Below are 27,149 nucleotides of genomic sequence, written 5' to 3' on the forward strand. Positions count from 1 at the left end.
TACATTAAGCAATTTTTCTATTACTTTTTCCTTCTCGTTTTTTCAGAAATGCATTATAAGAAAACAGCGAAACGCAACTTAATGTTCAGATCAGCAACCTTGCAACACAGAGTTTCTGCCAAACCTTAATAAGCACTACCTTACAGGCATTATAAGAAAAAACTTAAAGTGGTTTTGTTGTGCTGAGACTGTGTTTTACAATAAGCGTTACCATAGAGAAATAACTCGGGTAAAAGTAAACATAATAATATTCTCAATCTCATGGTGCTGTTGCTTTGGCTATAGATATGTCTACTGACAAGTGAAGTGTGAGAGAAAGCTGGTTGTTTATTTAGTACATTAAGCACTGTCATAGTCCATGCGTCTTGGATGTCAAATTTGTATATCTAATAATATTGTATCTAATATTTATCTCTGCAGATTTTAGACAGACATTAAGCAATGGCGGTTTTAATTCACTTGGCACCAGAACTTTCCAAAAACTCCAGTTCCAAAAATGGCTTCTATGACAGATATTACCAGAACCATGATTCATTTTTTAAATGTGTTTTAGGTTTTTATTCTGTTCGATTTTTATTTAAATATTAGGCCTATTTCTTTTACTCGTGTTATAGCTCGATTAGAGGTTTGCTGAGGCCTCCTTGTGTGGTTATTGAGAATCACTGGGATACAGAATATTTTAAAGAAATCCCATATGCCTGCCTCAATCATTAATCACTGTAACCAAAGTTAAATGATATACAGTATATTCCATTTTATGCATGGGCAATGCATAACCCTTACCAAAAAGTAGTATACTTCAAGTTTATTTTATTAAGTATACTTAAGTAAAGTTCAAGTATATTTTTAAGTATACTTTATGTAGTAAGTATACAAATATCAGTGTACTAGTAGAATACTTGTAAAATTTCAATACCCTTGGGACTAAATTGGCCCACTTTCTAGTATATAAAAGTATACTTTAAGTATAACAGTAGTAAACTTTGAGTACACAACTAGTTTACATCAAAATGTTTAGCTTGTACTGCAACTATACTAAAAGTGAACTTATAGGTATACTGATAGTTTACTAATTAAATACTTGTAGTAGCATTTTTAGTACACTTTGAAGTAAAGTCTCAGTAAACTACTAGTTAAGTATACTTTCCTATTTTTTAGTTTAAAAGAAGTATACTAATAGCACACTTGAATAAACTTCTTTTTCGTAAGGGAAGCTTAACATAAACCAACATTTTGGACCAATTAAACTACCTATGCTAACGCAGGTTAATTTAGGCTAAATCTATTGAACCATGTTACCCATTTTGAGTAGTTTATTCAAATTTTTAAGGATTTCATTAATGTGTTTATGATATAATATAATAATATGTTTATATAGGATACACAAATCCGGGTTTTAATCTAATCAAACGCATTTCAAATTCTGGTATGCAAATTCTGTCTTTAGTGCGGTGGACAAATCCCATTTTCTGAAGCAAACACTAGCATTTTCTTACTATTTGTTGATTAGAGGCCAAAAAGTTGTGAAAAATAGTGATGATTTTTTTCTCATATGTAAGAGATATCATGACTGTGGCAGTGTGACTGGAAGTGTCTCATGATGAGGGTAATGTTTTTATGGATCGACCCCTTAATATTTTAAGCATTCCTTTAGAATCAGCTGAGTGTGTGAGCGACTTCATCTTGACCTTCTGGTGTTGTTCGGACATTTTAGACTGAAAAATGTTTTTTTTGGAAATGTAAAATATTCGACAGTTCATTGGAATGGTTTGAAACTCTGAGACTTTTATAGCAGTCTCTATGTGACCCCCCCCCCCCCCAAAAAATAAAATCATGGACTTCGAATTGATTCGAAAAAGCTAAATGGTCAAACAAATAGTTACACTTGTGTTGTTCACGATCAGAAATGACCGCCATAGAAATTAATGGGAAATAGGCAGAAATACGAAAATACAAAGATGTTTTTGTGTGTACAATCTACAAATCAGCCACAATGCTGAAATAAAGTGCACAGCAATGAAGGAGTGACAATGTCGTCTGAAAACACTGCTCAGAAACTAAGGAATGCACAACACTGAATATAAACAGGCATCTAATGGATACTCCATGGTATTACAGATCAAATCTGCCTCAGATCAATGAGTTTTAACTTAAATACTGCATTACAGTTTTTTTTCAACTGCTTGCACACAAAATCCTCAGGGAGCAGATAAACACTGGATAAACACAAGATGAACCACAGGTCCTTTGGATCACTGTCTGACTGCCAGAATCAACAATTATACAGACATTACGTTATGATTATATTAGTGAATTATAATATCTGATCCCGTGAACGCAACGCTATGGGATAAAAAATATTAAAACTCAGATTTTGTATTTTTCTTTTCGAACTGTGGCAGCGTAACTCAGCTTATTTTGCAAGGGCTGTCGGCGAGAGGCCGGACTTTTATTTTGAAACGGTGTTTTGGCTGCAACCCGGAAGTGCAGCTCGCGTAATGCTTTCGAATGTAGCCTACTGTGGCAGCTAACTCAGCTTATTTTGTAAGGGCTGTCGGCGAGAGGCCGGACTTTTATTTTGAAACGGTGTTTTGGCTGCAACCCGGAAGTGCAGCTCGCGTAATGATCAGTAATCTGATCATGTGAAACAATAAGCTGAATGATCAAAACATTGCTGTCAGGCAGCGTTGATACTATGCTTTTAGAGTTTATATCAGACCTGCGCTTCGTCTGTGAGGTGAGGGAACTATAATATCGCTCTTAAACTGTATTTGCAAATATTTGAGTGTTATTTACACTGTTTACACATATGCAGGTTAAGATTATCAGACTATCATCATCCACTGCTGTTATTTATATTTATAATACTTATGAAAGGTAGCAGGTACTTTGGAGATTCATATAAATGTGTTGTGTACGTATATAAATGTAAATAGGTATTGCATTATGGTATTACTCTGTTTAGCCAATTTATTACCATAGTAATATTATGGTAGTTTTGGAACTGTGTACCATGTAAACACATGAATATGGTAATTTAGTACCATGATATACACACAATACACCACTGTTGTGCCTAAACAATAAACATGATTTATAGTGTGGTACTGTCGGATTGATTCTCTTTTTTAGATATAATGTCGGACCCTTACTCAGTTCTGGGGTGTGTGAGGAGAGGTCTGCGGTTAGATGTGTTTAAGGATGTTGCTCGTCAATATCCAGTCATTTTCTGTATCTTCATCTTTATGATCTCCTCCACCATCATCCTCAACCAGTGAGTATCTTAATCGAGATGCATTCTGCAGCATTTTATTTTTTTCCTGTCAATAGAATTTAGTTTGTCATGATAATTTTCCACCCTCTCTCCGACTCTTTCAATTGAACAGGCTAATCACTGTACCTTTAAGAGCTGTATATGCAAATGATCCATGTTATGATTAGGTTACCCCTTATCTTTCCAGATATCTCCATATTCTCATGATATTCTGGTCATTTCTGGCTGGAGTGATCATATTCTACTGCTCCCTCAGCCCTGAATATCTGCTGCCGAATATTCTCATCTCAATCAAGACCAAGAGGAAAGTAAGTATTAGTAAAAGCAGATAGGTCTAACTTTAAAACCACTGTTGTGGCCATCAGGATTTGAGGAATGTCTAGTCAGAAGCCAGGAGTGCAATCATGAGAGACTGGAAATCACCCTCCGAACGACATTGTCGTGGGCCCCTCTAAGCCTCTGTGCCCAGTACACTCTGTCTCTCTTTTCCCCCGGTTGAGACGCTGCTGCTAGGGATGGTCTCAGTGTCTTCAGTCTAGTAAATTATCAGCATGTGTAGCCAACCACTCTACCAAGTTCATCTGGTAGAATCTGAAACACAAAGCATAAAGCAGTGGACGTTTGTGATGGGAAATCAAAATGGCCTGTTTTATATTCCCACCGCCCTCTTACTTCCATGCAGTGTGGTAGGCAAAGCTTATTAGTATGCAGTGTTGGATCCACTTTTCACCATTCGAGGGACCCATCACACCCTATAAGGATAAGTTCTTCCTCATGTTCTGCTCACTCCCCAGTCCCATCATTGGCATGCGCTCACCTGTCCTTTACTTGAACTCAGGAGGACATTATATGGGCCTTCCCACACCTTAAGTCTTCACCCTAATGTAGATGTTGTTCCCTGGAGCAAATGTATTCCTTTGCCTGTCCAGTTGTGTAGCTTTGGTATGCTCCACAAACAAGTCTGCCTTTAGTGGAAGAGCAGAGAAAATTACAACAGGGATCAATTTGCCAATACACTGATAACTCTGTAATCTACAGTCAGCCGCTTGGTACCATCAGGTTTTCTCACTGTCCACATGGAGTCAGTGGAACTGGATTGGTACATAGTTATGACCCCTCTCTCAACCAGCCATTGGATGGCTGGTACAGTTTTTTCCACCGTGTCCACACTCAGTGGGTATTTTCGAGTTCTCAACTGTAGAGTGCCTGCAAAGTGTGCCTTGATTCTGAGATAAACTCTTATGTTCGAACTCCTTGTTTCTTGAGATGGGATTATTAATGAATATTTGACCTTGGTTCTTTGTTTTTTTTTGTCTTACTGTAAGATACGCTCTCAAAGCCAGCTGCTAGGGAGTATGGTAGGGAATATTGGTCAGCCCCACAACTACAATAGCAAAATCATCTGGAACCTTCTTCGGCACGGCTCACTTTGCTTGATCTTTGGTTCTTTCTTTCTTTGCTTGATGTTTGATTTAGTTCTTCTTTTTCTTCTTACATTCTATCCTCTTTCCCACAAATACCAGCACTCATCTATAACAGGCTGATGTCATGGGGACCTCTGAAAGCAGGGGTCACCCCAAGTGCCTATGCAGCTGGGTAAGCTGACCTGCTTGTCTCTTGCATAGGGTCCAATAATGAAGTCCCCATTGACACTAGTGCTTTTTTCAGATCAGGGCTCAGGCCTTATAGCCATATCCCAACAAATGGTGCCTTGTTACCCTGCCGCTTCAGCAAGTCATTAGGGTCAGTGTCTCTCGCTACCATACCAGAGTGCATAATGCATGCTTGACATAAGTCTCATGATGTAGTCTGCCCCATCATTCCTGGCCTTGTGATTAACAGACGTCACCTTGGACCAATCGGTTTTACTTTTGATACAGTCTTTCAGCAACTGTGAGATCACTTCCCACGCATCGTTCTCCACTCCAAATTCCCAGATATAATTTCCCCCTTGTGGTCAACCTTCATGTGGCCCAAGAAATCTCCAGCTTCCGTGTGACTTATGCTCTTTGGATTCTATTTTCACAGGGTGACCTATTTTCTAAGCTCACATATTAAATGTGGTTTGGTCTGGTGGTTTAAAGTTGTAATAGGTCTCAGCTTCCTCTCCGCTACTCTTAGTACTGCTATTAACCATAAGGGGGCACGTTTGAGTGCCTCCTTTTACTCCCGGGCTTCTGGCCTCCAGATGGTCTCAGGCAGGAAGGAATCTGTGACATTTTCCTGATAAGTGTCTGTATCTAAGTCTGCCTTAGACTGACTGCACATACATGCCCTCCACCATTCTGAGGTGACAGAGATCTGGATACAGAGAGGAAACTGGGGGAGCATATGCAACAGCAGCTGAGCTAACTGAGCTCACTCACAGATTATTGTCCATTGGGAGTCTGCAGCTCACTTTCAGATGTTCACTGTTGACTCTGTAGATCTTGCATCTTGTTACGGCACTAACATTAAAGCAGAGAAAAATGAATTGGGATTGGCTCCCAACTCCCTGCAGAGATTTCCACAACTTTTGAACAACAGCTTTAACAGCGACAGAAACAATGTGGAAAATACAACATTTTGAGGAGGGAGAAAGGAATTTGTTTGTCTGAAGTCTTCAGTGTTCTTTTTGCGCACCACACGAATCACTCGCAGCTTGGACAGAAATTACTGTAATTATCTAAGCCAAGAAGCAATTGAAAAAAAGATAGAGGCGGAGAAGTGCACATAATAGCAGGAGAAAACCCTAAACACGCCATCTAGACACAAACACATTGTAACCACAATTAAATAAATAAAACTAGATAAATATATGTTCTTGGTCGTAACAATCACTAACTTGCTAACTTTTTCTTCCAGTTTATTATTAAGCCTCCTAATATGCTCCTCACATTGGGAGTTTTCAATCTTGTGACGGTCTTTCGTTACTTTGCCTGTATGCCTTCAGTGCTTCAAACAAATTATAAAAGTCCACCTATGCCTTTTGGCAACCAATAGAAGGCAGTCTATAGTGTTTTATATATATATATATATATATATATTAGATGATATGTAAGCTATTTGAGTATATAGGGAACATGTTCAAGAAACCAGTTTGAGATGATTTGAGCTTTGTGACATGGCACGTTATCCTACAGTAAGTACACTGATTGGTACACTGTGGTCATAAAATGATTGACATGGTCAGCACTAGCAGCAATTCTCATGTTGGCTGTGGCTTCTAAACAATGCTCAGTTGGTACTAAGGGGCCCAAAATGTGCCATGAAAATATCCCCTACACCATAGCACCACCACCAGCCTGAGCCATTAATACAAGGCAGGAAACATTCATGCTATCATGTTGTTTACGCCGAAATCTGCCCCTACAATCCGAACATCACTGCAGAAATCGAGACTCATCAGACTAGGCAGCCTTTTCCCCATCTTCTTTATTTGGCGAGCCTGTAAAAACTGTAGCCTCAGTTTCCTGTTCTTAGCTGACAGCAGTGGCACCTGCTGTGGTGTTCTGTAGACCATCTGCTTCAGGGTTTGACGTGTTGTGCATTCAGAGATGCTCTTCTGCATACCTTGGTTGTAACAAGTGGTTATTTGAGTTAACTTTGCCTTAGGAACCAGTCTGTCCATTCTTCTCTGACCTCTGGGATCAATAAGGCATTTTTACCCACAGAACTGCTGCTCACTGGATATTTTCTCTGTTTCGGACCAATCTCTGTGAGCTCTAGAGATGGGTTTACAGATAAAGGGGAAACATGATACTGATCACAAATCAGCACTCTTGGAAGGCCACTCACCCAATCAAATTCGAGGACCGGAACTAACTGTTGTATTAACCGATATATTGGCCTTGGCAATACTTGACCATTAGGATAAGTGTTCCCTCTGCTTTGTGCCATTTTCAAAATCTTCCTTGTGTTTTGTGAATTTTCAGTTATCTTTTGTAAATAAAAGTTTGATTGTCATTTCAACAATATTGTGTACAACTTTGGTTTGCATTATGAATATATTATCGGCAGTATATAGAATACCTTGCCTCTAGATATTAGCCAAAAACCTTATTTATAAATCAAGTCACCTTAATTTATGTAAACTGATTGTTTCAAAGTGGCGTAATAGTAATTAAATTACAATCAATGATGCAAACTTCACTAAATATGATACTAATTCGAATTCTGCTGTAAAGCAACTCTAAAAAGTTCATAGTGTCATTATTTAGCTCCAGTCTGTTTGGTGTTGATTCAGTTCAGTTCCATAACAATGTTGATTTGTCGATTATGAAATAAATTTGATTCAGCTATAAGGCATCTTTACAGAAGACAATAGTGTCATCATCCAGCTCAATTAATTTACGTTTTGTTGTCATCCGATAGTGTCAGTACTGTCAAAGTGATAATATTACTGAATATTTAGTGTATTTTAAACCCTTTTGAAACTTTTACTGTATTAATGATTAATATACTGTATATCTGTGTATCCTCAGCCACAGAAACAGCAAGAATTGTTCCCGCTGGGTCACAGTTGTGCAGTATGTGGGAAAAACCAGTGCAAACGCCACAGGTATGATCAACTTGGGCAAATGTCAACCCAAAACCAAAAGAAAAGAAATAAGAAATTATATTTAGAATAGAATGCTGCAGGGATTACATATTTTTGCTGACCAAAACCTGGGAATGTGTTAGCATTTTAGCACTTACAGTTATTTCTGTCAGGACCACTATCATCAAAGATGATTGACAATTAGCATACAGTTTGGATTGGCGGTATGGTTACGTTCTGGGCAAGAACTCCCTGCGCATCCATGCAGCCTAGCATGGATGTGAGCAGGGAGAGAAGCGATAACCCCCCAGAGTAAACAGAACAGAACCAACATAAATGTATTGCAGATATTGTTAAGTTCAATAATGTTATGTGCACATTTTAGAATTAGTCTGATTCAAGGAGAATCAGAAGGCTGAATCCCGACTGACAGAGGAGGAGCTGGGGATGGAGGAGGGTAATTAGCTATTGAGCAATGCGAAAACTGCTGATAATACTGCGGGATACCTTATATATGAATGCTTAGATAGGTGTCGTATTCCCATAGGTAGATGGGGATCAGTGGAGAGTCAGCTGATGCGAGCTTGACTAACGTGACCGGCCAGAACTAACGCTACGCTTGATATCATTGAGTTTTTAAATGGGTTTTTGGTTAAATGCCTATGGTGGTCTGTGTTGAACACAAGCTCAAGATGTTTTTTTAAAACAGGGTCTGTCTACAAAAGTACAACATCACTGCAGTGCTCTATAAAGAAACAAGTCTATTTTTTGGACAATATTTTATGTTCAGTGTTACATTACATTCCTGACAAGTAAGCACTTTTAAACCCTTCGCCACCAGGCACCAGCGTGCTGTAATGTGGGGGAAAAAATCCTATTTAAGGTTTGCTGATTTAAGTGCAGCTACCAATGGTAGTATCTCTTAGCATCTCTGTGTTTGAGCAAGGACTGAGAACATGATATTGGGTTTTGAAGACTTTCTTTCAAGTTTTGCATTTTACACTATCCATCTTAAAACGCAAAGACAAATTCTGTCTTGAAAAAGACAAACCAAACCAAAACAAATAATTCTGTAGTATTCTGCAATAAATAATTAAAGCACAATATCAGTCGTTTTGCATTTGGAAATGTTTTTGCTTAAATAATGAGGATGTAAATGTAACTATTTGTGTTTTTATTCCAAAGACCTACCCTTCTGCTGGAGAACTATCAGCCATGGCTGGACTTAAAAGTGCCGTCCAAAGTGGATGCCAGTTTTTCCGAGGTAGACTCATAATGCCAGTCCTGAGTAAAATTATATATTATATAAGCAAATTAATAAATCAAACGAATAAATCCTTTGTTTGACTTATCTTCAGGTTTTGGAGTTAGTTCTAGAGAACTTTGTGTACCCATGGTACAGGTATGGCTGCTTTAAATGCAAACGTTACTTTTATTACAGTGTTTTAGCTGAAAAAAAGCTAAAAAGCTTTTTTTTTCTTTTATGATGTTTTGCTATCAGAGATATTACAGATGACGAGGCGTGTGTCGATGAACTGAGACAAACAATCCGTTTCTTTGCTGCAGTTCTGGCTCACCGAGTACAAAGAGTACATACACCTTCACACAATTCAGCACTGATATCACAATTTACATACTGTAGCTGACTGAAACTGTCTTGTAGGTGGATGTTCCTTTAGTTGTGATGGACAAAATGATGAAGGCAGCTATGAAGCACATTGAGATCATGGCAAAAGCACAGCAGAAAGGTGCGTCCTGTGATGAAATCATTCAATATCGGAGGAGCTTAGGTCTAGAATTTTGGCACCATCAGTTTAATCAATTTTGTTAACCATCTTTTTGTTTAAATGGTGTGAGCAGTGAAGAATACAGAGGGTCTCCAGCAGGCAGCACTAGCCGAATACGGTGCCGATCTGCATGTGGCCCTGCGGAGCCGCAAAGATGAGCTGCTGTACTTGAGGAAGCTCACAGAGCTGCTGTTTCCTTGCGTCATGCCCCCTAAAGCTACAGACTGCAGGTACATCTCACACACACACTGGACACTCCTGTTCAAAAGCTTGGGGTCAGTACGTTTTTTTTTTTAAAGAAGTTTCACCAAGGCTGCATTTATTTGAAAGAATACAGTAAAAACTGTAATATTGTGAAATAATATATACAATATACAATCATGGTTTCTATTTGAATATATTTTAAAATGTAGTTTATTCGTGTGATCTAAGCTGAATTTTCAGCATCATTACTCCAGTCTTCAGTGTCACATGATCTTTGAGAAGGTATACAGGTGCATCTCAATAAAGTAGAATGCCGTGGAAAAGTAATTTTAATTTCAGTAATTCAACTCAAATTGTGAAACTCGTGTATTATGTATGTATATATACACACAAAATTGCAATAGCTGCATTTGATACACCATATAAATGTAAATAGTTGTATTACTGTGACGGTCTTGTAGTTGTTATTCATATTCATGAATATGCTTTATTCCAGGACACAGTGAATCACATGGTGCTCATTTTCATTGATGACACTCCAGTGAGTGATTGAACCAAATTAATTATAGTCTGGTCAATTAGCCTTTTCCTGCCATTTAAACATGTTTTTTTCTGTAATTTCTGCTTTTAGCCTGAGCCAGTTACTGACCCTCCATCTGTGCTGGTGCCCTTCCTGGAGAAGTTTGCAGACCCACGCAACAAGAAGTCCTCGGTGTGTACTTTGGCCAACTTAATATAATGCTTTCAGAATTTATCAAGGCATCTAAAGAAAAGAGCTGTAGTGAGAAGGTTGATCAATTTCAAAGTTTACTTACGACATAATTTGAGTGTTTTTTGAGTTCTCGTGTCTAGTAAATGTCTCAAACAAAACCTTACAGGTCGTTTCTTTTGTTTGTTCTTCCGTCAGGTGTTGAAGTTGGATTTGAAGGAGATCAGAGAGCAACAGGATCTGTTGTTTCGTTTTATGAGTTTCCTGAAGGAGGAAGGAGCGGTACATGTCCTGCAGTTCTGCCTGACTGTGGGTGAGGACATGCATTTCACTGCACACAATGCATGATAGTCTCATTAGTAAATAATCTGATGGGGTGATGTGGGTTTCTGTTCCCAAGTATATTATATAGCAGTCATATGCTTACATAAAAATGACTAAGAAGGATCAGAGAATGAATTTAATCTTCAAACAAGGTGGGAAGATGGGCACACTTTTAAATCTTCATCTTCTGTGGCGTTTCTTATCTGTCTTTCTCTTTGATTTTGGTCTATGTCATACCCAGCTCAGAAAGTCAGGTCCAGTTGGGTTAGAAAGAAATCTCTTAAATCTATTAAAATTGGACTCTTACCAAAGACTGGGCACACTGGGCACCAGTTATATTGTTCTCACATGGGGCATCAGATGATGTTTTGATCTTCACACAAGGTGCCAAATTATGAAGTGAGTTTTTGTCACCGTCACTTAAGGTGAGTGTGGGAGTGTCAGAAGACTGACGGAAGACGGTCACATTAGTAAAACGTCAATGAAAATTGGCAGTCAAAGTAGTTCTACTCGAAAGTAGTTCCCTAAGTAAGCTTGATGTTGGTTAAATTCGCATATTCGGAGTTGACTTGAATCCCATTCAAAATCCACATGGGGATTTTTTTTGTTTTTTTTGGGGTTCACGTAAAATTCCTGATCACACTGATTGAGATAACTACATTGCATTCCAAGGTACACTGTATGTATAAAAGTATTGGGACACCTGATTGACACTTTGCATTCTACATTCATAGACATTAATATGAAGTTTGGCCCCAAAATATTGCGTAGTGTTTCTGTGGGACTTTTTGCACATTCACCCAGTAAAGTATTTGTGAGGTCAAACACTGATGTTGGATGAGAAGGCCTGACTCAATCTCCATTCCAGTTCATCTCAAAGGTGTTCGATGCGATTGAGGTCAGGGCTCTGTGTGGGTCATTCAAGTTCTTCCACACCAAACTCATCCAACCATGTCTTATGGACCTTGCTTTGTGCTCTGAGTCACAGGCATGCTGGAATAAAAAAGGGCCTTCCCCAAACTTTTCCCACAATGATGGAAGCATAGAATTGCCCAAAATGTCTTGATATGCTAAAGCATTCAGTTTTTCCTTCACTGGAAGTAAGAGCAGACCAACCCCTAAAAGAACAGCCCCACACTATTACCCTTCCTCCAACAAACTTTACACTGTCTGCACAATGCAGTCAGGCAGGTAATGTTCTCCTGGCATCTGCCAAACCCAGATTCGCCCATCAGGCTGCCAAACAGAGAAGTGTGACTCGCCACTCCACAGAACAGGTTTCCACTACGCCAGAGTCCAGTGAAGGTGTGCTTTACTCCACCCTGTCCGACGAGTTGCTGCCGTTCCTAAACACTTCCACTTTCCAGTAATACCATGGAATAGCGATGTCCTATTCTTGAACGAATCATTCTTTTGAGCCGGTTCTCAGGAAGTAACCGGTTGAGCCAGTTCACAAAATCAAACTGAATCGATGCGCAAAACACAGCTGAAGTAGCATGTTCAATTAAAAAAGAACCGAATGAGCCGGTTCAAGTAACTTTCTAAGTTTGCAGAGGATTACTGAGATTCTGTTGAGTGAGTTGCTGACATTATATGCACGTGTGTATCACTGAGTAACTTTCTTTAAAGGGGTCATATGACGTTGCTAATAAATAACATTATTTTGTGTATTTATTTCAAACTCGCGTTTGAATCATCAGTGGCAAATTCTTTAAATTTGAAAACTAGGGCTGGGTTTTGACACAAATTTCACGATTCGACTCAATTCTCATTCATAAGCTTTCGATTTGATTCAATATCGCTTATTTTGGATATATATCATGTACAGTGCATGCCAAATTTTCTCAAGGAAAAAAAATCTCTCAACTAATGCTGTAAAATATACATAAGAGTCAGTTTGTACTACATTGCTATAATATTGAAGGTTAAAATTAATTAAGTTTTTACAATAATAAAGTTACATAATATTTCTACTTCAATTCGTTTTTTTTCATATATAAACATTTAAATGGTGGCTGTCATAAAAACTTGATGGATTTATTAAAACATAAATTAAACATTGAAGAACAGTAAAAATGATAATGAATATGTTATGTGATGCATATATTAAGCAAAATGCTCCTATCTACAGTTTTTCTTGCTGATTAATGAGTTTATGGTCACCGAATATGTTTTTTCTGAGGTAAATGTGACGTTACGTGACATTGTTTACAAGCCGTTATATTGATGTCTTTGCGCGGCTGAAACACAAATTGAGCGATTACATGAGACAGGATACGGAGTGTAAAGTTGTACTCTTTCTTTTAACTTACCTTCGGATGTTTAGTCATGTTTATTTTGTGCTGAAACTGGTATTGTGGAGGAGATGATCAGTTCACGTGCGCCGCGTCTGTTGAACTGAGGCGCTCCAGCGATCTGTCACTCCACATTAAACAGCGCCAAAACGGCATTTATTGCTTAAATACTGCAATACAATGGACAGAATTTGAAATCTGAGACTTTGTTTCATATTAAAAGTACCAAAGCACAATGCTTATTGCGATTTATTAGATGGGAAGTACCCTTCAATGTTCCATCCATTAACTGAAAACAGGCTAGATTAATCGATTCTTGGGATTTAAGAATCGATATAGTTCCGTAAAAATGAGAATCGAATAATATCGAGATATCGATATTTTGTACCAGCCCTAATGAAAACATACTTACAGTCTGTGAGTCAGAACAGCCAGCATTGTAGTCTACTCTCCCAGGATCAGGAAACAGTCCTCCATAAAATGTGCTGCACACATCTGAATATTTGGGTTGAACTGTTCTGGAACAGTGTTGTAAATACAACTTAACCACTGATTTCTAGTTGTGTCCTCTTTTGGAAGACCAAACAAAGTAGTTTCACTTTCACAACGAAACACACAGCATCTTCACAACATGGCGGCGGCGACAACAACAATACTACAGCGAGAATCAAAGTTACGCCTTCTTTCTTTGTGTGAACATTTGGGCAGCGTTATGGAAATCTTCCCACACAGTGACATAGACATATGGAGGTATGTTAGAACAAGGCGTTTTAGTAGGGCGTGGACGAGTCTTAACTTTTATAAAGAATATCTCTTTGGGTTTGAGACTTTAGTCTTTGCAACTTTAGGGATCTTATATATGCATGAACAGCTTGTAACACTCCAAAGAGTGAAATCGCATCATATGACCCCTTTAATAACAAACAAAAAGTACAGGAAATATGTTTATGCCTAGTTTTATTAAATAGGCCAACATTTCTATTAAAACTGAATTTTACTATGGTTTATTATGCATGCAGATTAAGTTGTTAAGCTAAATCAATGAGTTTATAAAACTGGTTTATTCTTTCTGTATTTAAACATGTAGAACATCAGTGTCTGTAATGTGTGCTGTAGGTGCGAAACGTTTAGGAAACTTTCCCAAGATGTAGGCTACTCAATACTGGTCTTTCTTATCCAACATGGATGATCAACGAATTAAATTGTGACCACATTAACTTACATGATTGAAACTTTCATTGAACTGAACTTTCCGCAAGAACCAATGAATCAGACTTTGTATCATTACCATGGAATATCTACCAGGGATGAAATTTCACGAACTGACTCACTGAGCTCTTCAGAAAGACCCATTTTTTCACAAATGTTTGTAAATGTAGGCTGCATGGCTAGATGCTTAATTTTATACACTTGACTTGTGGTAATGGGTCGGAATGCAACAACTGAATTCCAAAATTATGAGGTGTGTCCCAATACTTTTGTCCATATAGTGTACTCCGAAAGTGAAAGCTTGCTCGACGGAGTTTATCTTGGTTGCAAATGTGCCTGTGTGTCTTCTGCCTCTCTGGGCCAGAGACTCAGAAATTGATCAATCTGCTTTTGTCTGTCTTTGTGATGGACACTCAAGAAGTGATGTACAGTATAGGTTGTTGTCTCGCTGGTCGAAGAGGTAGTCTATCTTTTACTGTCCTTTTCCTCACAGGCTAGAGAATCCAAATCTTTTGAAAAGGTTCATTTATCCCTTCGTTTATCACATTTCTCTCCAAAGAGAAGTATATTACAGTTTGAATTTGGATCTTCCATGCATTCATTTCTATGTGCAGAACAGTTGTATTTGTGTATTACGACTGTCATTAAGAATACTTATTTCTCTGAAAGAGTATGAAGTTTATGTGTTGAGTTTACATAAATTTTAAGCTTTTCAAACATACAGTAGTTACGAATAGATTTGGATGGATCTTTGTGGCCTCTTAAAGCTTACTAAGCTGATGGTTTGGCCAGTGTTGGGCCACCACTGAGAGTCTGTTGCCTAGTTTTTACTGTGTTGTCCACCAATTGAGCATGTTTAATGGTCAGTGGAGAGGGATCAGACTTGTTTGACTGTTCAGCTTAGAAGATGCATGCTAGCTGGCTGTTGGCTGTAGTCTTTTCAGTCTGTTCAAGTGTCTTTTTTTTTTTTTGACCCACCACAGGTGACCTGAGGTGACTCTGCAGTCGGTTTTCGATACTGCTAGTTCTTTGATGTCAGTTTGGTGTGTCTGGGCCTTTAGAAATGAGTTTCAAGATGGTTAAAGGGCAGTTAGTTCATAAGAAGCTCCTTGTGGACCAATGGGAAGTCCTCTCCTTTCCATGCCTTGCACTGGGATCTTCTTGCTATTTAAGATATATCTAGAAGCTGTTCTTAGCAGCCTTATATGATGACTTGTTTATGTTAGTCCACCAAGATCCAAACACAATGTAGCAAATCTTTCTCCACTGTGGAAGTCAGAGAGGGGCTGCATCATTGTACTGGGACCTGGAACCTTTTTTTTTTTTGGCAGATGAATCCCTTAGCTGAAAAATATTTATTTAGCACAAACGATACACTGTGTGTGGTGTTTTTGTGTGGTGAAATTGAGCAAAAACAGACAATACTAACAATATTGTGTCAAAAATGTATCAAAATTAACATCTTGTTATTGAACAGTTCAAATCAATATTCACATTTGCAATCGTGCTGATATTCGGGAAAACAGCACTCTTGCTTCCGTGACATTGTTAAACTATACCATGTGATATAAATACAAAAACCCACACAGGGACATTTTTCCCCCTCATATCTTGAACTTTAGGGGCATATAACTGCATTCCAATAGGCTCCTTCATGCAGTCAGTCGTCATCCTGAATCATGTTCGTCAGAAACTGCAAGCCATTTTAATGATGTATGGGACGGGGTGTGTTAAATGCGATAATTGTAATTTGTTATTTCTTTCAAAATTAATTGCACCAAATTAACACGTTAAATTGATATCTCTAAGGTATACACATATATAATGTATATTGTAGCATCTCGACCAATCTGACACACTAATTTTTATTTGATTTAACAAATCAATTATTCATTAGATTAACAAATCGTCACAGTCCCCTCACTCAATAAACTGGATGCCAGGATTTCTGCAAAACACCAGGCCCCCTGGTCCCCATGACAACTAATCATGATATCACTGGTTTTATGACCCCCCAGGAATGTGAGTAGAATAACCCACTCATTGTCCCCATAGGAAAGGCACAGTAGAAATGGACTGTGCTCTAATTAATTCATAGGAAAACCTTTCTTTGAATGAACACACATATTCTTCAGGCCATTGTGTATATTATTGCTGTTTTGTATTAATCTGTTGTATTATAGACTATTTTATTCATGCTTACGATAAACCACTCATTCATATAACCTTACATATACCGTGTTTAGTATCTATGAATTCGCCTTCTGATGATCTAAACAAGAGTGTATATTATATGTTGGTACATAGGCAATATATTAGTGTCCTGAGAATCTTTAGTATTTTCGATTCAAGTTCCAGATACTAAGTACCATGTTTCCACACAAAGAGTCATAAAACAGGTGTGTTTGAACTAAGAATCTGACGTATCCCTCAGGTGTAGATCTGCTGAATATGCAAATGTTTCTATAACTTCATAGTCCTTATTTCTCTTTCTGTACTGAGTAAAACTTTAACCCTTTCCTATACCAACTGTCTGTATGTGTGTGTGTGTGTATGTGGATGTGTATGTTAGACCAGTTTATGTGTTTATGTAGTGTGTTGGACTAGTTTAAGTGTTTATGTAGTTAATAAAACCTTACTCGTATCACACTTGACGTGCTCATTGTTTGCTTATCACTGGAGTCACTTATTATGCAAGATTTACGCTACAAGCTTTTTGTAGAATTGTACAGTAAGAAGTTATTTCCCTTAACCAGGAAATTAACGTTCTTAGAATTGACAGACAGTTGACAATTGACAAACTAAATATCTACAGCGGATCTAAAATATGAATAATTAATTATAACTAGTTATGGTTAATTATTCATATTTCCCATGAGTTGATTCATTACAATATATATATTATTCATTAAATCAAGAATAGTATATCATGTATTGTGAACAATTATTTCATGATGTTAATGTATGCACTGCTTAAAGGTCAAATGTTAACCAAGGCTAAATGAATCGTTCACTCAAAAACCAGTCCTTTATGTTTTTGTGTGTAGAGGAGTTTAATGACCGGATCCTGTGTCCTGATCTGAGTGACACGGAGATGCAGCGTTTGCATGAGGAGGTGCTGAAGATCTATGAGACGTATTGTCTGGAGGAGAGCATCGACAAGATCAGCTTTGACCCTTTCATCATAGAGGAAATCCACAACAGTCAGTCTCATTATGCTTTTCTGTGCTGCACATGTGTCGTGTGCCGTGGTCTCTCATTCTCTCTGTCTCTGTCACTTCCTGCAGTCGCTCAGGGGCCGTATACAGGGGTGGTGAAGCTCCAGACGATGCCATGTCTGTTTGAGGCCTATGAACATGTGCTGTCTCTGCTGGAGAATGTCTTCACCCCCATGTTCTGCCACAGCGATGAGGTAACTTCCAGGAAATGCCATTGTAGAGCTGCTTAAGATGGTGTGTTTGAATTCTCCATCATGCGTCTGTCTCTGTTCTTGCTCAGTATTTTCGGCATCTGCTCTGGGGTGCTGAATCTCCTGCTAGAAATTCAAAGCTAAACAGGTGAGTTTTCTTCTTATATGTGTGTGTGAGCTGTTGCTAAACTCACACAGCAGCGGAATACAATTTAGACTGCTATAGAAGGTTCTGTTTACATGGTTTGATTATGAAAAAGACTGACACCTCATTTGAGAGCAATTCAAATGAAGAAAGGGTTAAATATTAGAATTGTAATTTTGCTGTTGTTCAATAAAATACAATTAAAATAAAATAATAAATTATTATTAGTAGTATTAGTAGTAGTAGTAGTAGTATTTCGCGTACCGCGTACTACTGTACCAGTAGTAGTTTTACTAAAGTAAAAATGTCTTTAAAAATATTTTAATGGTTTATTAAAACTAAATATTTTGACAGTAATAATTATTATAATTATAATAATAATTATTGTTATTATTAGAATCCCCCCTTCTTATTATAATTTTTTAATTTATAAATTTTTTTCATTTATGTTGATTTTAATAATTATTGTGTTATAGTAGTACAAAATCTAACAAATTTCTGATTTAGAATAATAGCAATTAGCAAAAATAGGCTTTTTTTTTACGCAAAATATAGTTTCATTTTGATTTTGTGTGAAAAATTGGAGAGATTAATTGAACACTTGATGACATTGTCATTACTTTTTACACGTGGGTTAAATCTTTCTTTGCTGTATATTCTGTGTGAGCGAGAACGCTCATACAACATGAATGTGAGTGGGCTTCATGATCACACAGTGAGTATTATGCACTTGATATAGTTGCGTGTGCATGTGTAGCAGTGAGAGACGTCTGTAGACAGATTGTATCCTTTTTTGCCTGTTATTCGTAATTTTTTAATTTATAAATTTTTTTCATTTATGTTGATTTTAATAATTATTGTGTTATAGTAGTACAAAATCTAACAAATTTCTGATTTAGAATAATAGCAATTAGCAAAAATAGGCTTTTTTTTACGCAAAATATAGTTTCATTTTGATTTTGTGTGAAAAATTGGAGAGATTAATTGAACACTTGATGACATTGTCATTACTTTTTACACGTGGGTTAAATCTTTCTTTGCTGTATATTCTGTGTGAGCGAGAACGCTCATACAACATGAATGTGAGTGGGCTTCATGATCACACAGTGAGTATTATGCACTTGATATAGTTGCGTGTGCATGTGTAGCAGTGAGAGACGTCTGTAGACAGATTGTATCCTTTTTTGCCTGTTATTCCAGGAATTTGAGTTTGGATGATTTAAGGTAAGTGCATTGTTGAGGTTTAAGTGACTGTTGTCCAGTGCTCTCACTGCATGCCATATAAAGCTGCCTGAAAGTCATAAGACGTGCCTCAATGTCATGAAGGATAGTTAAACTGCTTTGAAAGAAGAGTTGGGCAATATATCAGATATATGTCAGATAACCTGACATTTTCTGTATTTGAAGGATGTTAAAGGGGTCATGAACTGAAAATTCCCTTGATCTTTTGACATATAAGAGGTCATTGTACTATAAAAACATCCTGTAAGTTTTAGAACTCAAAACTTTCTCGTTAGTCTAAAAACAGCAGTCTGCCAAAACGACAGCTTATGGAATGCTCTACTCTATGATGTAATAGTGTGGATAACCACCGTCTCCGCAGACGAAGATCAAAGCCTGCTTTTACATTGCTGTCTGTATAGCCCCGCCCACGATTCTACATCGCTGCCTGTTTAGCCCCGCCCACCGATTCTACAGCGCTGCCTGTTTAGCCCCGCCCACCGATTCTACATCGCTGCTTGTTTAGCCCCGCCCACCGATTCTACGTCACTGCCTGTTTAGCCCCGCCCACGATTCTACATCGCTGCCTGTTTAGCCCCGCCCATCGATTCTACATCACTGCCTGTTTAGCCCCGCCCACTGATTCTACATCACTGCCTGTTTAGCCCCGCCCACTGATTCGCACATATAGTGTTTACAAGAGAGGCGAATGCACAGGTCTACGCAGAAACCAAACGATAAAGATGCTCTGAAGACAACAAGATGCTGTGCAAAGTCAAGCTGTGGAAACAGTCTTTGCATTGCTTTCCTTCTAGGGTTACAAAAAGGTGGAAAATTTCCAGTAAATTTCGGAAATATTCCAGTAAAGATGCTCTGAAGACAACAAGACGCTGTGCAGTGCCAAGTTGTGGAAAAACAGTCTTTGCGTTCCCTTCCTTCTGATCCCAACGTTAGGAAATAGTGGATGAACTTATTTTTAATAAAGATCCAGGTCGCAACAGTAAGAACAGTAAGTCCTTTGTTCACTTAATTTTACAGCAGGTTTGTTAACAAACAATTAGAGGTGTGTGATATATATCGTCTGCGATAATATCGTAATTGTTGTTTTAACAATGTGCGATTTGACATTATCCAGTATTTTGCAAAAAAAACATTCAAAAGACCCCTACAGAGTGCCTGCTTACATTACATGAAGTCTAGACTAGTGTGTGCATATGCATTTAGAGTGCGTTCTTTCACTGCATGATTCCGTCTATTACAATACATTTAGAATGATCACAAAGTCAAGACATAGCGGCAGAAAATGGATATATTTATACCACTTCATATAGCCTAGTTAATTCACTAGTTCCCTATTGCTTTGTCTGTTATTACAGATCGTTTGATACTGTATGTATTGAGTTATTTATGCCTTTTTGACCTAAATCACAGCAGCATTCATCTGTGATGAATGTACGCTGTCTAACACACAACTGTTGGCCAGCGTAGTAGCAGTGGGCGTTTACTTCCTAGTCTACAGTCCTTCACGCCGATTAAAACCGAGCCTCCTGATGAGGGGGTTAAAAATAGTTTCTTGATAAAATTATAAGGGGACCTAAGAACAGTACAAAAAAAATAATAAAAAGGCAGTTCATGACCCCTTTAATAGCTACTCTCACTAAAAATATTCACCCTTTTAAACATTTTTAGAACAAAAAAGTGTCACAAATGTCAAAATATAGAGAGTGGGGTCAGAGTCTTAGACCACTTCTAAAAAATAATTCTATAGTACATCCCAAAGAGAATCTGATGTCATTCAGTGGAAACAAGAAGACACTGTACAATGCTCATTTAAGGGTTTAAATGAATAAACTAGCATTCTTAACATGTGATCTCAGACTTTTGGACCCCGGGTCACCCCGCTATACATAAATCACTGGAAAATAATGAGAAATATAGATTTTTCTTTTTCATATCGTTATATTGCCCAGTTAAGTTTTGTATTGTTATACTGTTATATTGCTCATCCCTATTTGATATCTGAGGAGTATTTTATAGGTGAAAACATCAGAGTTCAGGCTTTTTCATTTGGTCCTTCGTCTTCACACCAAAAGGATTCTAGGAGATGGTTTACAGTTTTTACATGTTTATTCTGCCAATTTTCCCAACTGGAGGTCAGGCTTCACACAGGTTTGACCGTGTGAATGGCTGTTAAGTCAGCTGTTCATTGCATACCTACAAATAATAATAATAAAAATAATAGTGGTTGGGAATATGATCAGGGAATATCAACAATCATCTGCTTTTACTGAAATCCTGAGTTTTTGAGGCTTAGGAATGGAATGGAAAATGGTTAAGTTAACCACTTCCTCTGAAATTTTTATCTGATCTCATAGCATATTGAATTGTACTGTTTTGGCAACAAATGAATGTAGAACAGGAGCACCACATGAACATAATCACAATGGATTACAATCGCCATCTTAATTTATCTTTGCAGAGAAGTCACATTTATTTTTATACAGCACTTTATACAGTCCAGCAGCTTCACAGTTATAAACAGGAAAATATTATGTAATATAATATTATGAAAGACTTCAAACTCAGCAGTAAAGGAGCTCTACAGAAGTCAGTTCAGTTTTTTAACTCTGGTAAGCGTCACACAAACTGACTTTTTGCCAAAAAAATTCCTACATAATCGCTGGACATATGTAGAGAGTCAGTGGGCATGACTGTGTTTCTTGGCAGTGAAGTGGTGATAGCTCTCTGCTGAGATAATCCATCATTCAACTGTAAACAGTCCATTACAACAGGTTTCTGTTAAGACCTGCCTTTTTTCCCATTTTATTTCCCATAGCCAGATGTAAGAGGGACAAATATGAATGCAGTCTTTTAGTGTGTCACCTATCATCTCTTCTCCTCACTGTCTGAGAAGGGCAAAATCAGCAACAACAGTTGCTAAATGTGTCTCCCGCCAATCCAAATTGAGTTGTTTCGAGTCTACTGTCGTGCCGCCAGCTTTAGCAGGAGTTTAGTGGAGCTGTTAACATTCACTTCCTGACTAATCTTACATAATTAGACCCTTGATTTCCTGTGGCATCATGAAATCTGGATCATATAACAGCTTATTTTGGCCAAGAACAGTCCAGTTGCCCTCAGTGGGACGGGAAACACACAATTTTTTGTGGTATAAATACAGATTATTACACAGAATGAAAACAAAGTGTAGCAACATTCTAAATATCTCCAATAGTTTGCAATTTAAAAAAAAAAAAGATTTGATTCTGCCTCGTACACTTTGGCAAATCCAGCACCTAGGTCTTCCTCCCAAGCTCTCATGTCATCAACACAGTTTTGTTCTTTGTTAGACTGATTTTATTCATTTATTTATTTAGTCATTTATCAGACGCTTTTATCCAAAGCGACTTACAAATGAGGACAACAGAAGCAATCAATTGTAGTATTAAAACAACTAAAAACAGATCCAAAACTAAAAGCTAAAACTTTATAAATACTACTTATACACATTTTAAACATTAATAAATTAAATAAAAATGACACATTTAAAACTTAACATTTAAATGAAAAACTAAAAAATAAAGCTAAAAACAATTCAAAATATTAAAGAACAAAAGGTATGAGTATATTAATGATTCTAACATAACACTAAGCCAAACACCAAAATAAACAACTACATATGTGTATGTACAACCACACACACATACATATATATATATATATATATATATATATATACTATATTACACACACATTTATAAATTCAATATATATATTATTTCATTTCCACGCTGCCGCGGTAAACTAAGCTTTTTTATACCCATCTAACAAAATACTACATTAATTCAGCTGGACACACTTTCCTTATTTTCTCCACAACAAATGGCCAAGCAAGTGCAGACACTGACAAGATACGCGATACGGAACGAGACCAAATGCGATACCAGCACGTCTCCACACAGTAAACAAAACAAGCGTTTCCTAGCAATGACAACTGCACTACACACTAATGAGACAAGTAAATACACTTACTTGATGTTCTGACATGTGGATATTGCATTGCATTGCAGTTGGGAAATCTGTTTGTATCTTGCAATATTTTATTTAATTTTTAAAAAAAATTCTGCAAGTGTTCTTCAGTTTTTCGGTGCAATAGGAGTGAGGTGGCCAGCAAATGCACTGTACAGTGTTTCCCACAGGTCTGAAATATACAAAATATATTAAATATAGTACTGGTAGAAAAGTCTGGCATTGCCCACTGGCACAAAATGGTCTAGTACATCTGACAAATAATGTGTAACCTTTAAGATAATATGTGACCCTGGACTTAAGTCGCTTAAGTCGTCTTAAGTCGCTGGGGTATATTTGTAGCAATAGCCAAAATACATTGTATGGGTCAAAATGATTGATTTTTCTTTTATGCCAAAAATCATTAGGATATTAAGTAAAGATCATGTTCCATAAATATATTTTGTAAATTTCCTACTGTAAATATATCAAAACTTAATTTTTAATTAGTAATATGCATTGCTAAGAACTTCATTTGAACAACTTTAAAGATGATTTTCTCAATATTTCGATTTTTTTGCACCCTCTGATTCCAGATTTTCAAATAGTTGTGTCTCGGCCAAATATTGTCCTATCCTAACAAACCATACATCAATGGAAAGATTATTTATTCAGCTTTGAGATGGTGTATAAATCTCAATTTCAAAAAATTGACCCTTATGACTGGTTTTGTGGTCCAGGGTCACATATTTTCATTTACTGAAAATATCTTTTGAAATTAAATTATAGAGATATATCATGAACTGAATATAGAATTATTTTTATTAAAGCTAACAAAGTAATTCAGTCAAGAGCAGTAAATGATTGTCTCTTTTTTGTTGTTTGATTAACATTAATGACACAGACAATAGCAGGTTTATTAGGCTGCTATCACTTTTAAGACCTAATCCACGGATCCAACCATAACCAACTGCTTATGTAAATACTTGTCAAAATGGGAATTTTGTTATAACTTTGACTAAGCACAATATACACAAAATGTGACAGGTGGCTTTCTCTGTACACACTTCATTATCTGACAAAACAATGCGCAAGTACCAAATTGAGACCTCACGTGTCTTATTTCTACAGTTGCCGAGAGAGCACAACGCTCTGCAACTTAAGAAAACACATACAAATAGAAAAAACACCAGCAAATTAAGAATACATCTTCATTAGTTAGTCTGAGACTCAAACTGGCTACGTTTACACGACAACGATGTAGTCAAAAATGGAAACATTTTTCCCTTGCATTTTTTTTAAATTTTCACGTATAGACGACAACGTGTTCAAAACCATTCACGTTTGTGCATATCTGCGAAAACGGCCAAAAACGCTGTATTACGTATGCCATGCCAGTAGTTGGTGGTGTCACCTTGTTAGTAAACAGTACCTGTAGGGAAGTGACGATTATATGTTGTATATGATGCGTCGCCGCTGTTGGTTGTAATATTGGTGAAGTAAATCCATACTTTGCTGAAGAAGCGTTTGCAAACTCTTAAATAGCAACGACAGTAGCATGTACTCCGCCATTGTTGTGTATGTTTGTTCATGCCTGCCTTTAAAATCGACACATACTGCGCATGTCTAAATATCGAACACGTACTACACACGCGCATGACGTCACGGTTTTCAAAGATTCTCGTATTGGGTGTTTACACGGAAACAACAACGGTGGCATTTTCAAAAACTTGCACTTTGAAACCCATTTTCAAAAATATGCGTTTTCAATCCCCAAAACGCCATTGTCGAGTAAACGAACAGGCAAAACGCATAAAAAGTTTCCTGTTTTTGGCTGAAAACGTTGTCGTGTAAACGGCCTCTTACATGGCTACACGCACTAGATCTCAATTTAATAAATCTTCATATAAATGAATCTAGTAATGAATCATAATTTTATGTGCATTCGAACCATTTTGTTTGTCCATCTCCAGCTGTCCTTTAGTGCTGATGTTTATCCGTTTTCTTCCCATTATCTGTGCGGGCATGCTTATTTGCTTCATTTAGACTTAACAGCATCCCTTTGGCCAGGAATTATATCACTGGCCACGGGTCCCCATTGGTCAATTCCAGAGCCACACCCACTTCCATCTTAATACGTCGCCCTACAGTATTACCAGCCCTCCCCAGGAAGTAAGTCTGGGGTGGAAGACGTTAGAAAAAACACCAGCAAATTAAGAATACATCTTCATTAGTTAGTCTGAGACTCAAACTGGCTACGTTTACACGACAACGATGTAGTCAAAAATGGAAACATTTTTCCCTTGCATTTTTTTTAAATTTTCACGTATAGACGACAACGTGTTCAAAACCATTCACGTTTGTGCATATCTGCGAAAACGGCCAAAAACGCTGTATTACGTATGCCATGCCAGTAGTTGGTGGTGTCACCTTGTTAGTAAACAGTACCTGTAGGGAAGTGACGATTATATGTTGTATATGATGCGTCGCCGCTGTTGGTTGTAATATTGGTGAAGTAAATCCATACTTTGCTGAAGAAGCGTTTGCAAACTCTTAAATAGCAACGACAGTAGCATGTACTCCGCCATTGTTGTGTATGTTTGTTCATGCCTGCCTTTAAAATCGACACATACTGCGCATGTCTAAATATCGAACACGTACTACACACGCGCATGACGTCACGGTTTTCAAAGATTCTCGTATTGGGTGTTTACACGGAAACAACAACGGTGGCATTTTCAAAAACTTGCACTTTGAAACCCATTTTCAAAAATATGCATTTTCAGTCCCCAAAACGCCATTGTCGAGTAAACGAACAGGCAAAACGCATAAAAAGTTTCCTGTTTTTGGCTGAAAACGTTGTCGTGTAAACGGCCTCTTACATGGCTACACGCACTAGATCTCAATTTAATAAATCTTCATATAAATGAATCTAGTAATGAATCATAATTTTATGTGCATTCGAACCATTTTGTTTGTCCATCTCCAGCTGTCCTTTAGTGCTGATGTTTATCCGTTTTCTTCCCATTATCTGTGCGGGCATGCTTATTTGCTTCATTTAGACTTAACAGCATCCCTTTGGCCAGGAATTATATCACTGGCCACGGGTCCCCATTGGTCAATTCCAGAGCCACACCCACTTCCATCTTAATACGTCGCCCTACAGTATTACCAGCCCTCCCCAGGAAGTAAGTCTGGGGTGGAAGACGTTCCCAGCTTGCTGCTCATCTTAGACCAGTTTGGCTGTCTGTCTGTAAAACCAAAGGTTGTTGTCTGGAGGTAAAACTGGTCCAAGTTCAGCACAGGCAGCAGGATTGATGCATGGGTTTACTGGATTGCCTTGCATTGCCTTGCATTGTTTGAGCCTCTATTCCTTATGTTCTTTTAAAGGCGTTTAGGTATACCCATAATTTCCTGTTATCATGTTTTCATTGTATTATGTGCCTTTTCATTGGTTGTGTGACTTTGGTGCATTGTGTATGTTTTTTTTAAGCCACACTTTTTGAATTTGTGACAAAACAATAACTGTGTGCTTTTGTGTACAGGAACACGTCAAAGCGTGGCGAGTCATTTGGGATCAGTCGTATTGGAAGCAAAATAAAAGGCGTGTTTAAGAGTAGCACGATGGAGGGCGCAATGCTACCACAGTACGCCATGATTGAAGGAGAAGACGACACAGTGAGGAAAAACATGTTGACACTGATCAGTTTCAGAATTCAGGTCACACTTTAGTTTAGGGACCAATTCTCACTATTAACCACAACTTTTGCCTCAATCAACACTTAATTTGCTGCTTATTAATAGTTATGTTTGTCACTCTAAACTACGCAAAAACCTGGTGATGCCTCCGTCCATACGCAGTATTCAAAACAAGCAACAGGAAAAGATAAAGAGTTCAAACAATCAGAGATTTTTTTTTGTTTTGTGTTTAAATAATTTCTTTGCGTTTTATTTCTCTCTTATTTCTCGTTCTTTTTTAATGTTGTCATTCGAAGTGTTTCTGTGTTCTTTTATTCAGTTTCAGCGATAGCAGGATGCTTTTGTCCATG

At 37.6% G+C, this 27,149-nt stretch overlaps 1 protein-coding gene across 1 annotated transcript in view; it reads left to right on the plus strand.

Annotated features, from left to right (window-relative positions):
• The first annotated feature begins 2,620 nt into the window (after positions 1–2,620).
• snx14 (sorting nexin 14) overlaps positions 2,621–27,149 on the plus strand; it is a 52,697-nt gene continuing 28,168 nt past the window's right edge. Inside the window, exons 1-17 of the mRNA XM_016237590.1 lie at positions 2,621–2,737; positions 3,133–3,274; positions 3,462–3,582; positions 7,738–7,814; positions 8,979–9,057; positions 9,152–9,195; positions 9,295–9,382; positions 9,457–9,541; positions 9,654–9,863; positions 10,246–10,325; positions 10,416–10,496; positions 10,692–10,806; positions 17,368–17,523; positions 17,608–17,732; positions 17,819–17,877; positions 19,075–19,098; positions 26,646–26,778. Coding sequence (XP_016093076.1) covers positions 3,138–3,274; positions 3,462–3,582; positions 7,738–7,814; positions 8,979–9,057; positions 9,152–9,195; positions 9,295–9,382; positions 9,457–9,541; positions 9,654–9,863; positions 10,246–10,325; positions 10,416–10,496; positions 10,692–10,806; positions 17,368–17,523; positions 17,608–17,732; positions 17,819–17,877; positions 19,075–19,098; positions 26,646–26,778 — 1,614 coding nt within the window. The 5' untranslated portion in view covers positions 2,621–2,737; positions 3,133–3,137. The remainder of the gene's footprint in view (positions 2,738–3,132; positions 3,275–3,461; positions 3,583–7,737; positions 7,815–8,978; positions 9,058–9,151; positions 9,196–9,294; positions 9,383–9,456; positions 9,542–9,653; positions 9,864–10,245; positions 10,326–10,415; positions 10,497–10,691; positions 10,807–17,367; positions 17,524–17,607; positions 17,733–17,818; positions 17,878–19,074; positions 19,099–26,645; positions 26,779–27,149) is intronic.

This window comes from Sinocyclocheilus grahami, unplaced genomic scaffold (genome assembly GCF_001515645.1).
Source record: "Sinocyclocheilus grahami isolate Dianchi unplaced genomic scaffold, SAMN03320097.WGS_v1.1 scaffold519.1, whole genome shotgun sequence".
Taxonomy (NCBI): Eukaryota; Metazoa; Chordata; class Actinopteri; order Cypriniformes; family Cyprinidae; genus Sinocyclocheilus; species Sinocyclocheilus grahami.